This window comes from Nematolebias whitei, chromosome 4, assembly GCF_014905685.2.
Source record: "Nematolebias whitei isolate Nwh7 chromosome 4, NemWhi1, whole genome shotgun sequence".
NCBI lineage: Eukaryota > Metazoa > Chordata > Actinopteri > Cyprinodontiformes > Rivulidae > Nematolebias > Nematolebias whitei.
Window position 1 is genome coordinate 7,246,652 of NC_056501.1, and position 16,488 is coordinate 7,263,139.

The window sequence follows — 16,488 nt, forward strand, 5'->3', positions numbered from 1 at the left end:
ATATATATGCTTAGTGCATGACTGAACTTTTCAAAGTAAGGTGTCATAAAAACTCAGTGAATGAACGTAAGTGCAACTATAGAGAACAATAAACCTGCTCAGTTTTAAAGACATCTATGATAGATGTTAAAGATAACGGTTTTATTTTGTGTTATTATTGAGCTTCCGCGGAGAGTAAAATAATGTGCTCTTCTTGTTACACATATAATGGTAGAAAATATATTTTTGCAAATATATTTGTCATTTTGAAATAGATTTATCCATGTGATATATTTGGTTTTGAATCATACACAATGCACAAGTTAAACAACAATCAAAAACAGATGACATGACGGAGTGGTGATTATTTCCTGACCTCACAACAAAAAATCTTGACTTAAAGTCTTAACTCTGTTTTTGATGAAGTTTGCAAATTCTCTCCATGAATGCACAGATTTTCTCTGCATCCTGAAAAAGTATGATGGATCAACAGATGGATGGATGAATGGATGGATGAATGCATGGATGGACAGATGGATGGATGGATTGACAGATGGGTGGATGAATGGATAGAATGATGGACGGATGAATGGATGGAATGGACGGATGAATGAATGGATGGATGGATGATTGATGGAATGATGGACAGATGGATGGGTGGATGGATGGATGAATGGATAGAATGATGGATGGATGAATGGATGAGCAGAATGATGGACAGATGGATGGATGGACAGAATTATGGAAAGATGGATGGATGGATGGATGGATGGATGGATGCAAGGATGGACAGATGGATGGATGGATGCAAGGATGGACAGATGGATGGATGGACAGAATTATGGACAGATGGATGGATGGATAGAATTATGGACAGATGAATGGATGGATGGGCGGATGGATGGATGGATGGAAGGATGGATGCACGCATGGATGGACAGATGGATGGGTGGATGGATGCATGGATGGACAGATGGATGGATAGATGGATGCATGCATGGATGGACAGATGGATGGATGGATGGATGGATGGGTGGATGGACAGATGGATGGATGGATGCATGGATGGACAGATGGATGGATGTAATGTGAGAAAATGAAGCGAGTAGTTTGCTGTCGTCATGTGTTTTTATGACGATCTCAAGTTGACTCAGTTTGCTTGTTTGACAATCTGTCAAACTGCACATCTGTTTTCTCATGCGGTGAAGAATAAACTCACAACACATGAGGAGGAAGCTGCCACCACACACGGAGCACGCTGTGCAGCAACACCGAGGTGGTCCGATCAGTAAGAAGGAAAGCGACACATTTACTTTCTTCGGAACCGTTAGCTGCCTGGCATCCTGACAAATGATCAGCGGGTCACCACAACACAGCACCAAATGTTAATCCCAGGCTAAACTGCACCACTGGGAGCTCTGCTTAGTGTTTGTTAGCCATGCTGATGTCCACCCATCATAACCTGTATCAGTACATTATCACACCAAGGTGAAAGAGACATATAATAATGTTCTCATGTGCATTTCTTAAATTAACAGACACCAAATAAGTTTGGAAAAATGACCATCAAAACTCCCCAAACCTCCTAATTAGAAATCAACGTGCTTCCAAAACCAGTAAACTTCTGCACAAAGTTTGAGATTTTGAGATCGATGTCAGTCTGAGGGCGGCACAGTGATGCAGTTGCTAGAGCTGTTGCTTCTCAGCGAGAAGGTTGCTGGTTCAAATCCTGGCCCGGGACCTTTCTGGGTGGAGTTTGCATGTTCTCTCGGTGCATGCGTGGGTTTTCTCCGAGTACTCTGGTTTCCTCCCACAGACCAAAAACATGCATGTTAGACTGGTAACTCTAAATTGTCCCAAGGTGAGAGTGAGAGAGTGAATGGTTGTTTGTCTCGTTTGTCTCTATGTGTCCCTGTGGCGGACTGGAAAACTGTCCAGGGTGTCCCCCACCCCTCGCGCAGTGACTGCTGGACATGGACACCAGTGACCTCCACAACCCACAAAGGAAGAAGTGGGTAAAGATAATGGACGAACGGACAAATCGATGTCAGTCTGAGAAATGTAATCTACTACCTGGAGCCCCCACACCAACCACAAGAGTAGTAATGCTTCAGTATTTTTAATTTAGTTTTATTCTTCAAGTAAAATAACATGATGATGATGCTTCAAATGGTAAAAAAATATATATTTAATTTAAACTGATTCGAGTTTGATCTTTTTGGTTTTCCAACTCTAAATTAAAGAGTTCTGATTAAAACTGTGTTGACGACATTGTTGTGGATTAAATCTATTTTCATATGTTTTCATCAACATTAGTTTTATTAGTTATAAAAAGTCAACAGATTTTGAATAGAACATTTTTTTTTACATTAAAATAATGGTACCTTTTTCCAATACCTCCCCATTTTAATACTTATTTTTTTAAATTGTTAAATGGTATTGATGTAATTACCATATTTGTTGGCCTATAAGTCACATTTTTTGCATAATTTGCATGTCCTGCGACTTATAAGCCGAAGCGACCTGTTTTTGGATTTTTTCCCATATTTATAAACCAATTTTTGGCTGAGATATGACCGTTTTCATTCCTTCTGACTGAAAATATTGAACGCAGCCGCTTGTGTCATGTAATAGGTAAAAGTGGCTAATAATGACACGGTCGGCTTGCCATAGCTGCCACCGTCGTCCAGCTCGCCTGGAGCAACCATCAAATCAACTTCAATTTGCGGCGCTGCCCCGGTGAAATGCAGCTGATTTGACCATTGAAATGCATTTATTAAGTAAAAGTTCAACTGAGACACACCTTTACTATAATGTTGAGCAAATAAATAATTGTTTTAGGTGATTATTTTGTTAAATTTCAAAGAATTGCACAGCTTTCCTCCTTCCTGATTTCCTCCCTCTGCACGCTCCCAGAGCATGGAGGCACTGAATATTTTTGAAAAAGCAGCTGATTATGAATGTTATGAGCTGCAAAAAGAAGTTAGAAGAAATGAGGGGTGGACCATGTTCAGCTTTGAGCCGGGGCCACAAACCAGATTCTACTTAAGGGCTGGCTCTGATTGCAAATGGAGTGACATTGCAGCGTTGAGTCTTGTAGAAAAATGCCAAAAATAAGTAAAAATGCCTCCGTTACTTTTATGATGTATAGCTTCCCTGTAAAAATATTGAGCACAATCCCCAAACTCCACTCTTTTTAAAGTTGTTGTTGGATCAGTGAGGGGCATTTCACGGCTGCGTCTCTAACCACCTCAGTGTTTTATTGCAGAGCAGCTGAGAGAGAAACGTCGGCCAAGTTAAAGATTCCACCTCTCTGCAGGAAGCATGAGCTCACAAATATGACCTCACCGTGTCACAGATGATGGAGACTGGTCGTTACGTCGGGGCTTTAAAAGCGTCGGGTATTAATCATGTTGCCCGTTGCCGACTGAACAGCAGATGGAGAGAACCAGAACAAACAGAAAATTAGGAACATTTCTGATATGCCACACACTTTTCTGCTTCTGCCTCATTTCCTGTCCTGTTTTGGATAAAATATATTCTATTTTTCTTTTTTCCTACAATTTTTGTCTGCTTTTTGCAGTCATTCCTCCTTTCTATGCCCCCTAGTTTTTTATTTTCAACTCTGCTTGCCTTTTCCATCATCCTTTCTTACATCCGTTTATACCTGCTCCCCGTTCTGTTTCTAATTTTCCCAAGTTTATGTATTTTTCCCAACCCCATCAAGATCAAGGGTACTAATGTGGACATTGTGGACTGCTACAAGTACCTGGGTGTCCACTTAGACAATAAACTGGACTGAACAGCTAACACCAATGCCCTCTACAAGAAAGGGCAAAGTCACCTTTTTCTTCTGAGGAGACTCATGTCCTTCAACATCTGCAGGACCATGCTGCAGATGTTTTACAGCGTCATCTTCTACACTGTGTTGTGCTGGGGTAGCAGGGTGAAGAAAGCTGATGCCATCAGACTCGATACACTCCTCAAGAGAGCTGGTTCAGTTCTGGGAGTGGAGCTGCAGTTTCTGACCGAGGTGTCTGAGCAGAGGATGCTGGGGAAACTGCTCCAGATCTTTAACACTTAACTTGCACAGAAGACTGTTGGAGGCAGCCTCCCCACCATCACAGACATCTACACCTCTACATGCAGGAAGAGGGCCACCTGCATCATGAAGGACCCCACTCACCCAGCACACACTTTTTGCCCCGCTCCTCTCAGGCAGAAAGTTGAGGAGCATTAAGTGCAGAACCACTAGACTGAGGAACAGCTTCTAGCCTGAAGCTGTTAGACTCATGAATCACAATTTTTGGCTGAGATATGACCGTTTTCATTCATTCTGAACACTACCATTTTCAGCCACTAGATGGCACTCAAACGATTTTTGGCACAACACTGGCCCACATTTCCGGGTTGTCAGCGGTGACGCGTAACACAAGCGACGCGTCAGCGGTGACGCATAATAGATGGGACGTATATGGCAAAGTGACATATTTATGGATTTTTCCACTTTATTAGACATATTTGGACTGATGCGACTTATAGGGAGGTGCAATGTGTACGGTGGAAAATATGGTAGTGTTGGTAATACCAGCAGGAATCACCAATAGTGTGGCAGATAATAGAAACGTTGCACAAACTGTAACGCCAGCACCAAATTTGGTATAATTCTGTTTGAGCTACTTGTAAAATGTCAACTAGGGTTTTTATCGGGCTAATGAGGTCAGTTTGTTGAGCAGAACATAAATAACCATGCCCGATGTGGTGCTTGTATCATATTTTGCACAATTCTTGTGCAAAATGGCTTTTACCTGCCACACTATTTATATTTGCTTTAACGTGATCAAGTGGATGAACTACTACTCTTTAAAAACATAAATAAAAAATAAAAACTGAGGTTAACTTATGTTTTAGTGCAGGGCTGTTCAACTGGCAATATGTGGGTTAGTCATAGCTGTCTGGTAGTTTTTGCAATGAAATGCATCACATATGAAGTCAGCTTATTGATGAGCATCTCAGTGGGTCAGTGTGTTTCCGAGACTTCCAGAAGATGAATGAGTTTTATTTATTTTTTTTTAAAGCCATGACTTCCTCTGACTGATAACAGAACACAGCAGAGAAGATGAATCATCACGTTGTGAGTCAGACATGAATTAATGTCACCTTGTGCCTCACTCTTGATGAACCTAAAAATCAATTTTGGCCACCCTGACACACTCCTGGCATTTTAAAAGCTGCAAGTCCATCATGCTTGCAGGAACGGAGCGTGGCTTACGGCTCACATAAAGGAAGGTCCAATCTAAAATGCCCCTGTGGAAAGGAGGTCTGACTGTGACGAGGAATTGTTTTGATTTCATAACCGCCCCTGACAGGACCCCCCTCCTGTATTTCTGTATTCCAGCACACATCAAGAAGCGTACTTTCTTGACTTCTTTACTTTAACGTGTCCTGAAAAGTGACATCTTCTCCGACCTTCAGCTAGTTTGACGTCATGAATTGTGTTTGGTTAAGTTTGTATTGAATTTTATGTTTCTGCGCTTCGGGTGACATGTTTTGTATTTTTGTATTATTTGTACGGCTTCATTTTCTTCCATCCACTCACTTTTGAGTTCTGATTTTGCCAGGATTTATGTATTTATTAATATTTTAGGTTTGTGTAAATAGTTTTTATGTATGGTTCATCCTCTGCTTTTATCTTTGTCTTATCTTCCTTGAACAAAGGAGGATTTTCCTGTTCTGGATTATAATGCTGCAGGTTTAATTCTGTTCAGTTAACTTAGCCTAACTAACTTATTTGTATAAAGATGTGAATTTTCTTGCTGGGCTCTCTTAAGATCTCACATTCTACAGCATAATAATGTATAAAGACTTGATTAAAAACTTAAACACATATACACCAACTTTATAAATGCAAAGTATTTCTGCTTGTATAAAACAAACATATTGTTAATTTATTAATAGACAGAACATTTTTTTTATCAGAATAATGGTACGATATATTTTAAAATCTACAATCCAATTCCTCAAGACACAAAAAAGCAACATTTCTTAAAAATCAGCTGGTTGATGTTGAAGCAAAATATATCAAACCTCTCACTCCACTACAGGCCCTTGAAAAAGAACAAAAAAACGTAAATGCTCTTTTAACTACAGGAAGTGGTGACAAGCGGCGATAATCACTAAACGGGGCTGTTAAGGATAGTTGAGCATTGAGGACTGACCAGGCAGGGATAGCAAAGTACCAAACACTCCGTTGCTTTTTAATGTTAAAATCAGTTCTTGTTTTAATGTGTTTTTGATGTCAGAGATACAAAAAAATAAATAAATAAATCAAGTGGTGCCAAAACCTCAGGATGCCACTGTGGGCTATAAATCAGGACAAACACAATCTTGTTGAATGTTGAAACAGCCACTTGTTCAGGTTCAAGCTGTCACAAGAGACCAGAACTTTAATGTTTGGTTGTCAGCCCACAGCTGCAAACCTCTGGATGCCAGAGTTGACTTTGGACGTTTGCATCCTTAGCACAGAGCTGTACGATGAGACGATTTGCAGGAAAAAGGCTTCTTTTATTCCTCCTGTTATATACAAAGCATCATGTTTTAAATGAATTCTTCCTCTAGACGAGCAAATCACTGACCCTCCCTCTTTACAATCTACATACATAATGTAGGTGAAAACATCCCTAATGCATTCATACATTTCTATGCTGATGACACAGTTGTTTATTGTCGAGCTAAAACAGTTAAGGCTTTCCAGCTTTTGAAATCTGCATTCAACATCATCCAGACTGATTTGTTCCACCTCAAACTTGTCCTAAATGCCGACAAAACCGAAGGGATGCTTTTTTCAAATAGGAAGTCAGTCCCAGCAGTTCTTCCTCTGATCTCATCCTCAAATGGTGTCCCCATTGAGTTTGTTGATTCCTATAAATATTTGGGTATCTTGGTCGACTCGCATCTCTCTCAAGCTCCATGTGGAAAACTTGGTGAAGAAACTGAAAGTTAAACTGGGTTTCTTTTTAAGAAACAGATCCTGTCTAACCCTGAATGCTAGAAAACGCCTTGTATCTGTGACTTTCCTTCCATTGATTACGGTGACATTATTTACATGAACGCTCCTACAAGCACCCTGCAGATGTTGGATGCTGTCTATCATGGTGCACTAAGATTCATAAGTGGCTGTGATTATCGTACCCACCACTGCACCCAGTATTCACTGGTTAACTGGACATCATTAACTTCGCGCACTCTCTCACTGGTACATTTTCACTTCTTGGTCTGTTGCCTTCATACATCTCTTCCTACATGTCTCTGCATGAGTGCAGCTACAGCGTGCGCTCTAAGGACATTATTACCTGCAGTGTTCCCTCAGTGCGAACTGAACTAGGCAAAAGGGCCTTCTCCTGTTTCTTGGAATATCTTACAAAAAGATCTGAAGCTCTCGACCTTGACCTCTTTAAGTGACTTTAAGAATCTGTTGGACTCCTGGCAGGGACCAATGCAGACATGTTCCTGTTTTTAGTTTTCTACATTCGCCTTAGAATCTAGCTGTTTTTTTGTTACTTTTTATTTCTTTTTACTTTTCTTTTTTTAGCCATCCTATTTGTTAAAAAAATAAAATAATAAATTGTATGACTTTTTATAACTGTTTATTGTTAAAAAAAGAAAATCCATCTCTGAGGGTGGTTCACAAATGGCAGAAGGAAATGAAAATGAAAACATAACTTTAGTAAAATGGACATTAATTGACTGGAACTTCTGTGTCATTATAAACACATCTATTGATTGTTTTCAATGACTTTCACCTCAATAATATTTCTAACGGTCAGCACTAACTTACAGTATTACTTACAGTAACAGCCCATCTGTTGTTTTCATAACTAAATTGCAGCTCATATGGTTCTCAGTTCAGTAAGCTAAGTTGTTTCCATTGATCAGTTCCCATTTTTAATGGATGTGAGGTGTCACAGAGCAGGAAGAGGATGATTCAAGCTTAACTCTCCATCCTAACTGCAACCCTGCCTATTTCCTTTTATTAGAAGGTCCAGTTGAAAATAACCGTCTTGCATCTTCACTGAGAAAAAATAAGAAAATAAAACATTGAGCCCAACAAGATCAATGTATTAGCTTATTTTGATTCGATATTTGTATAAGCTTTTCAAGATACAATTTAACTTAAACAATTTTGTTGAGCAGCAGACACATCGTTGGAGCCGTGTAAAGTACCAAGAAAAAAACCCCCTGAGTTTTCAAATACATTTTAAAGAGTCAAATCTGCGGTGGGGTTAAAGGTAATTAGGAGTATACATTTTTTAGATGCATATTTTGTTTTTATAGACTCTCATAAGCATGGCCTGATAAACACGTTCAGGAGGATTAAAATGAGATGACCATAAAAAGGCTGCAGTGCAACACGGTTTTTACTGATCAAAGATAAGGTTGTCCTACGAAAACACAATGAGAGGGTGGCACGGTGGTGCAGTTGGTAGAGCTGTTTCCTCTCTGCAAGAAGGTTGCCGGGTTAAATTCCGGCCAGGGATTTTTCTGTGTGGAGTTTGCATGTTCTCCCTGTGCATGTGTGGGTTTTCTCCATGTACTCCAGTTTCCACAGACCGGAAACATGCATCTTACGCTGATTGGTAACTAAACTGTCTTTATGTACGAGTGAGAGAGCGATTGGTTGTTTTTTTCTCGTTTGTCTCTATGTATCTGTATCTGTGATGGACTGGAGACCTGTCCAAAGGTGTCCCCCACCTCTCGCACAGAAACTGCATGGAGATGGGCACCAGTGACCCCCACAACTCGAAAAGGAAGAAGTGGGTAAAGATAATGGATGAATGGATGGGTGACGCATTTAACCAGCAACAATGAAGTATACCCACATGTCTATATTTTTGGAACATGACTCTATAATAGCTTTGGAAATTAATGGTAAATGGACTGTACTTTTATAGCCCCTTTCTATCTTATCGAGATACTCAAAGCGCTTTACACGACAATCTCTGCCCTCATTTACCCATTCATACAGCGCTCTGCTAGATCTCTACAAAGCTAATTGAACAAATCATTCTAAAGAGACTAATTAGAGCTTCGGATCACATTCATACACCGATGGGACACACATCGGAGACATTGAGGGGTTCAGTGTCTTGCCCTGAGACACTTCAGCATGTGACTGCTGGTGGATTCGAACCCCCAACTCTTGCATTGGAGGATGACTGCTCTAACCACTCAGCCACAGCCGCCCATGATTCCTGGCACATTTAAATGCATTGAGGCTTTGAGGGTAATTATAGAAATAAGGTCATCTGTACTTTGCACCTGAGAAAATATTTTTTCTCACACAATGGACTCTTCCTCATTGCCACTGTACTACAACATGTACATTTACAATGTGATGCCCATTGTCATATATGTTCTAAGATCAAACATCAGACAAATTGTTTGTGCATTTTGTGGGAATCAATATAACAAACTGAAAACATACTGAAGAAAATTAACTACGTTCAAGGATGACTTTGCTGATGTACAATGTGTACTCTAAAACCTTTAGGGGGTCTGAACAGACAGTGGTTTGTTAGGAGGAAAATACCAGAAAATGTACTCTAGTCAATGTAAAAAAAAAAAAATAAATTGCAAACAAACATATACTTTATGGTATGGTATAATGAGTTTATACTTAATGAGCTAATTGTGTCATCTACTCTGCTCATTTTAATTTATTGTTGAAAAACAGATTTTGCTGCAATACATGTCATGCAATATTATATTTTATACTTTTTTTGGCTATTAAAATATAAGATGTAGGTCAAACAGTAATTCTGACTGTGCATTTTAACAACATCATATGGCTTTTTCGATATAATAACAGAAAGTACCACCAAGCAGAACATATTTTAAGTTGCATATTCTGCAGATCCCCTGAGTGAAACATTCTCTTCAGTTTCAGCAGTTGGAGACAAAGTGTCACTGCTTTGGAGTAAGAAAAAAATAAAGAACTTACTTTAGTACGTGTGTTGAACCGTTGATCTGAGTGGCTGTACAGGTAGTGCTTGGTGCCATGATGGATGGCCTGCGGTACCTCTTCCTCCCACAACATAGGATGATGAGGAAGGCACGACGGAAGGATTTGTTGAGGAAGGCGTAGAGAATGGGGTTCAGCATGGAGTTTATGTAGCCCAGCCACAGGCAGGCAGTCCACAGCTGTTCGGGCACTGAATAATCTATAAATGGGTCCACCACATTGGTGACAAAGAATGGTGCCCAACAAAGGCAGAAACATCCCATAATGATGCATAGCGTCTTTGCTGCTTTTGTTTCTGTTCGCATGCGGTGATTGCGTTGGTGGTCAGCGGAGTCTGACGTTGCACCAGCACCCACTCCTGTACTGGCACCTGAAGTACCAGGAGTGCTAGCTCCAGCCCCACCAGCCCGCTGCAACATGCTGATCTGTAGGGCGTGCGCTCGAGCTGTGATGTAGATCCTCTGGTAAGCCAGCACCATGAGGACCAGGGGGATGTAAAAGGCCACCACAGAGCAGGTGAGGGCATATGGCTTGTTGACCATGAAGACGCAAGACGTGGAGTTGCTGCTTCGTCGTCTTTCCTCGATCTGACAAAAAACAGGAAAAAACAAACAAAGGGCTAGCATTTCCTGAAGGAATCCATATCGCCTGCCAGCATTTTAAGCTAAATCATCCTATGATGAGAAGGAACAAATATATTTAGATCTCAAGCTATGTTGTGAAATCTTGGGTGATGTGTTTGTGGTCAGCGTGTGTGTTGTGGATGACACTCAGCTACTATCTCACCAATTTTAGCTCTAATTAAAGTACTACTTACTAAAATTAGAGGGGTCGAGACCTGTTTTTTTGATGATGGGAGTAATGGCAGCCAATTTGAAAGCTGTGGGGGCAATACCAGCAGACAGAGAGGAGTGGATAATGTCAGTGATGATTGGGAGCAGAGAGGAGAGAAAGCATTTAACAAGGACTCAAGGAAAGGGATCAAGCTGGCAGGTGGAGGGCTTAGACTGGTGAATGATGTTCGAGATATCAGCAGCAGATGGGAGGGAGAAGACCAAGAAGGGGAGGGTGGGAGGTACAAGTTCAACAAAGATGCTAGAGGCAGAGTTTATGTGTTTGTGAACGGAAAGAACATTGTCATTGAAAAATTACATCAGCGAATTACAAAAGGCTATAGAGAGCATGTGAGGGGTATAGAGTTTGGAAAATGTGTATAGTTAAGAAGAGGTAACATAGTTTGTGAACTGCCATTGTTGTAACAGATTATATAGGAGAAGTAGCTGGATTTGGCTTGATCAGTGCTGTCCTTGTACTGGAAGATGTTTTTTTAATGAAGTTCCTTGTGAACTGTGTGATCAGATTTTTATAGTCATTCCAATCTAAAACTTTTAGTTTTCATGGAGCGAAGTTCAAAAGTGAACCATGGTGAAGAGCTTGAGAAAGAGAAAGACCGGATTTTCAGAGGAGCTAGAGAGTTAAGGATGTTGGCGAGACTGGCATTATAAAAGGAGACTTGGTCATCTGAGTCAGACATGCGATAAGAGGAGATATCATCATCAATATGAGATAAAATCAATCTTAATATTCTGAAAGGAAATGGTGCATGAGGTTAAGAAGCGTATAATTAAAGACTAACACTGAAAGAAAGCAACAGATGATCAGTAAAAGGAAGTTCATCAGAAGAACAAAGAGGCATGTCTGGAGGAGCATAGTAAGTCCAAAGTGTGTCCTTTAATGTGAGTTGGAAAGTCAATGAACTGCTGGAAACCACAGCTCTCAAGAGAAGATGAAAAGTCTCTGGTGAGAGGGTGGAAGTCATCATACATGCGGATGTTGACGTCAACAAGCAGAAAAAAAACAGCATTGGGTGAAAGAGTTGAGAGATGAACAGTGAGAGCAGCAAAGTCATTCTTAAAAGAGTTGTTTGGTAGGGCGAGCGGTAGATAGTTGCAACAACGTTAGGGGTGGGACCAAAGATGAGACACACAGACTGCTTGAAGGAAGGGAAATAGTGTGTCTACAAGTGAGACTTTCAAATTATCACGGTGAATTATTGCGAGACCTTCTCCATGTTAGGAGTCACAGGACTTGGAGATGTAAACAAACCCTGGTAGGGTGGATTATTGAGATGAAAGAAGTCATTCTGTTGATGCCACGTTTCTGTTAAACAAAGAAAATCTAACTTGTGGTCTGAAATGAGATCCTGGATAAGGTGACCCTTGCTCATGAGAAAGTGGACGTTCAAAAGGTCTGTTTACTGTAGTGTAGCTGGTAGAAACTGGAGCTGACCTGTCTAAGCTAGCAAGCATGCTGTTGTTAGCAACCCAAAACTTTTCCACGTGAAGGATGGTGAGATAAAGACCAGATGGAGTTTATGGAATTGGACTTGTCATAATTGAAGCTAAGGCGGGAGCCACAATGATATATATTTGACGAGGTAGGATGGTGATGTCCTGATGAAGAAGTAGAGCCGGAGGAGGCACATTCAGAAGGAAAAATAGGTAAAAGAGTTTGGCTGCTAAGTAACGGAGGAGTCAGGATACCAGAGGGTGGATAAACAGCTGGAGAGTCCACGCCAGACCATGCAACAAGTAAATCCTTATAATCCATAAGATGAAGAAGAAAGCAGATAATTTTATTAGTGACTCCAGAGCTTCTTCTTCTTCTTCTTTTGGCTTTTCTCTTTTCAGGGGTCGCCACAGTGAGTCATCCTCCTCCATCTCACTCTGTCCTCTGCATCCTCCATCCTCACTCCAACTACCTTCATGTCCTCGGGCAGCTGTGACTGAGTGGTTAGAGCAGTTGTCCACCAATATGAAAGTTGGGGGTTCAATTCCGCCAGCTGAAGTGTCCCTGGGCAAGACAATGAACCCCTCATTGCCTCCGATGTGTGATCCATCGGTGTATGAATGTGATAAAGCATTGATTAGTCTTTGTAGAGATCTAGTAGAGTGCTGTATGAATGGGTAAATGAGGGCACAGATTGCGTTGTAAACTGCTTTGAGTATCTTGATAAGATAGAAAGTGCAATATAAGTACATTCCAATCCTTTCTAACAATATCCATATATCTCCTCTTCGGCCTTCCTCTTTGTCTTTTTCCTGGGAGCTGCATTTCTAACATCCTTCTACCAACATACCCACTGTCAATCCTTTCGACATGTCCAAACATCTCTGTCTGGTCTCTCTAACTTTATATCCCAGTTTTTCAACCTGTGCTGTACCTCTGATGATCTCATTCCTAATCTTATCCATCCTTGTAACTCCTAGAGGAACTCCAGAGCTAAAATCCAGAAAAAAAAAATCCAGAAAAAGAGCAAGTAAGAAGCACAAGTGTCATGATGCACCAGCGTTCACTCGCTCAATGAAACAGAAGTATACGTCGCATATCAATAACTCTCAGCGACTCCAACAAAATGAAGAGCCTGCAGCTATATTCAAAACACCAAGTGACAAGCAAAAAATCCAATATTATTATTGTTTATGTTTATGATTATTGTTGTTTATTTGTTACACAACCTAGGATGACAACCCCAACTCTCCATCCCCATTTGTTGCCGAGATAAAGGACTAATAGTCTGAAAAAAATACTTATCCTTGCAGCAATCAGGCTTCTATAAGAACAGCTGTAACTTTAATGTTGGGATGTTTTCTTTGTTGTGTATCATTGCGTTTTTAATTACTGACTGTGAAACAAATTGTCTATAGGGAAAAATAAAGATTCTTAAATTAAATTGACTTGAAAAATGTAACTTTAAAAGGTGCAAACAAAAGGAAATCAGTAAGTTTCTCCCATGGGAATCTTCATAGATCCTAGAAACTCAAGTTAATTTGCTGTTTGTAAGTGCAGAATAATTTACGCCCTGAGAATGTAATGTGAACTTTGAAAGATGCAACTTGTTTCATAGCTTATGTATTTTTAGATTGTGTGCAGTAAAATTTCGGATGATTGCAATGTTTGTTTGTTATATTATGATACTTGCTTATAGAACCTAAACATAGAACCAAACCTTGTTCATTTGTGTGATGTGGCTTTGTGCAAAGCCACCATGTTTTTTGCTCATTTAGACCTGTAATTCTAGAAAGCCAAAACACCAGCAGAGGCAGCACAAACAACCACAGAGACGAAACAAAGTCTGTCTTTTGTCAAGTTAGTTGTGGTTGTTTTGTTGTGCTTTGGAGCTTCAGTTTGTGCCAGAACTGACTGGCCTTACAGAATATTCAAACAGCACTAATTAGACCCACAGAGAGCCACTGCACGGTATTACCTTTAGGTTCCAGTTGTGCTAAAACCCACGTTTGTGTGTATTAGAAAAACTGGAAAGAAGTGCGGGTTTGTGTTTGTGTGCAACATTCACTGCTGCCAAATAGAGCTTGCCAGTTCCCTGTTGAGAGGCAGCTCAAATGTAATTTGGACTGGCATTCAGACAAACTTCAGCATCTCTAGATATTGATAAAAAAAAAATAAAAAAAAACTTTAAAAAGGGGGCTTTTTTGAGCTGTGATCATCTTGACATCTCCATCAAAATTTCTCCCTGATTCTACAAAACCTGATTGCTGTTTGCTGCAGGTTTGGTTACCGGACTCCTTATAACTACCCTGCAAAACATATCTTCAAACAGTCTGAAGTAATGAGGAGAACCCTAAATAATATCTTTATTCTACTGTTGGCATTTACATAGTATATATTTTTATAAGTACTTTGCATGTTCTGATGGTAGCAAGTGTTTGTATTGTGCCTTTTAAGAACAAACTGTGCAACCTTTCACTTCCTCTGAATGACACTGTCCTTGATTATTAATGTAATGGAGTGAGTTTTGACCAGAATGTTGTTTAACCTCGTTTTAAAGGCTAACAGGAATGTTGTCTTTAACCTTCATAATGTCACTGAAATTGGAAATACCTCCTACCAAACTGATGCAGAAAATTTTGTCCAAATTGGACCAGATTCTAGACAATGCTATTCTGATTCTTTATTATTTGGGTGTCCAAAAAACTCCCTTAAACCTTTTCAGTTAACCAAAAACGTGGCTGCTAAAGTTCTGATGAGAGTTGAGAAAGTTATTTTTTTCTCATTTTAGCTTCACTCTATTGGCTCCATGTCAAATTCAGAATAGGGTTTAACATTTTGCCTTTAACATACAAAGCTCTCAGCGACCAAGCTCCATATTATATTATTGTGATTGTTTTATATGTTCCAAAGAGAGAACTTTGCTCTCAGACTGCAGGTTTAATCGTGATTCCTAGAGTTTCTAAAAGTAGAGCAGGAATCAGAGCTTTGACTTATCAGGTTCTCTTCCACTGTCCATGAGGATGTTTACTTTCAAGACTAGGCTTAAAACTTTCCTTTTTGACAAATCCTATAGATAGGCTTGTTTATGGTTTCCTGAGTTACCCATAGTTATGCTGCTACAGTATGTGCTAAGACAAACTGACCATATTTCCTTCCTCGGCTGCTGTATTTTCTCACTCTACCTTTCATGTTTGTATTTGCAAATATTGATTTTATTAACATTGCTTTTTATTCGTTTTTCTTTCTATAGAAACTACAACTGGACCAAAGGAACTACACCTGGACCATAGAAACCACATGAACCAGCCATTCTGCGTTTAACTGCGTTTGGCTCCCCAAATCATCATTTTAACTTTGCTTACGTTCCACCAACATAAATCTGCATCCTGTGTGGAGATGCAAAATATGCTCAGCTATATTTCTATGAATAAAGCGTCCCAAGATTCTAAACAGTTTTTTTTTCCTAAAAAAACAAACACTATAGAACTCACCCACTGGTCAATGCCAATGCTGTTCCAGCCCTGCATGATGGGAAGGAAGGAGATGAAAGTGGGAATGACCCAGCAGCCACCAATCATCAAAGCGACTCGCATTGGCGTCATTTTGTTCCGGTAAACCAAAGGCTGGCAACAGATAGCGTAGTACCTGCAAAGAGATCAATATACGGATGAAAGTGTGATCACTCTAATAATATAAAATAAAATAAAAAGTGTAAAAAAAACAAGCAAAGCAAAGTTTTCATGTCTAACTTATAATCATCTCTGCACTGGATCAGTTCCTACAGTTTTGTGACCTTTGCTTTTGTCTCAGGAGGTTGTCTGAACATTATGCTCTGCTGCAACAGAATTAAAGCTAATCCAGTTGACGCCATCATCAGTCACTGTGGATGTTCCCCGCCTCCTCCGCTGTGATCCTACCTCATTACCTACGTGCAGTGCGTGGCATTTCACAACCATCGGTAATTTGGAATGCTTGTGCGTACTGTGTGTGGTCTCCATGTGCTGTGGCATTGTGAAAAGGTCAAGAGGGTCTTTTCTATTTGAAACCCAAAAGCAGTTGTGTTGAGCGTTTGCAGATTGATTCTTTAAGTGTGAATGTGAAGGTTTGAGTGACAGAACCCCCCACGTCTTCAACACAAGAACAAATCCAATATATATATATATATATATACACACAGTATAATGCCATTGTCATGT

General features: G+C 40.1%; 1 protein-coding gene across 1 annotated transcript in view; it reads right to left on the bottom strand.

Moving 5' to 3' along the window:
- htr4 (5-hydroxytryptamine receptor 4) overlaps window positions 1-16,488 on the bottom strand; it is a 113,782-nt gene that overhangs the window by 44,368 nt on the left and 52,926 nt on the right. Inside the window, exons 5-6 of the mRNA XM_037675480.1 lie at window positions 15,784-15,937; window positions 9,980-10,587 (exon numbers count right to left, since the gene is read on the bottom strand). Of these exons, the coding sequence (XP_037531408.1) occupies window positions 9,980-10,587; window positions 15,784-15,937 (762 nt within the window). The remainder of the gene's footprint in view (window positions 1-9,979; window positions 10,588-15,783; window positions 15,938-16,488) is intronic.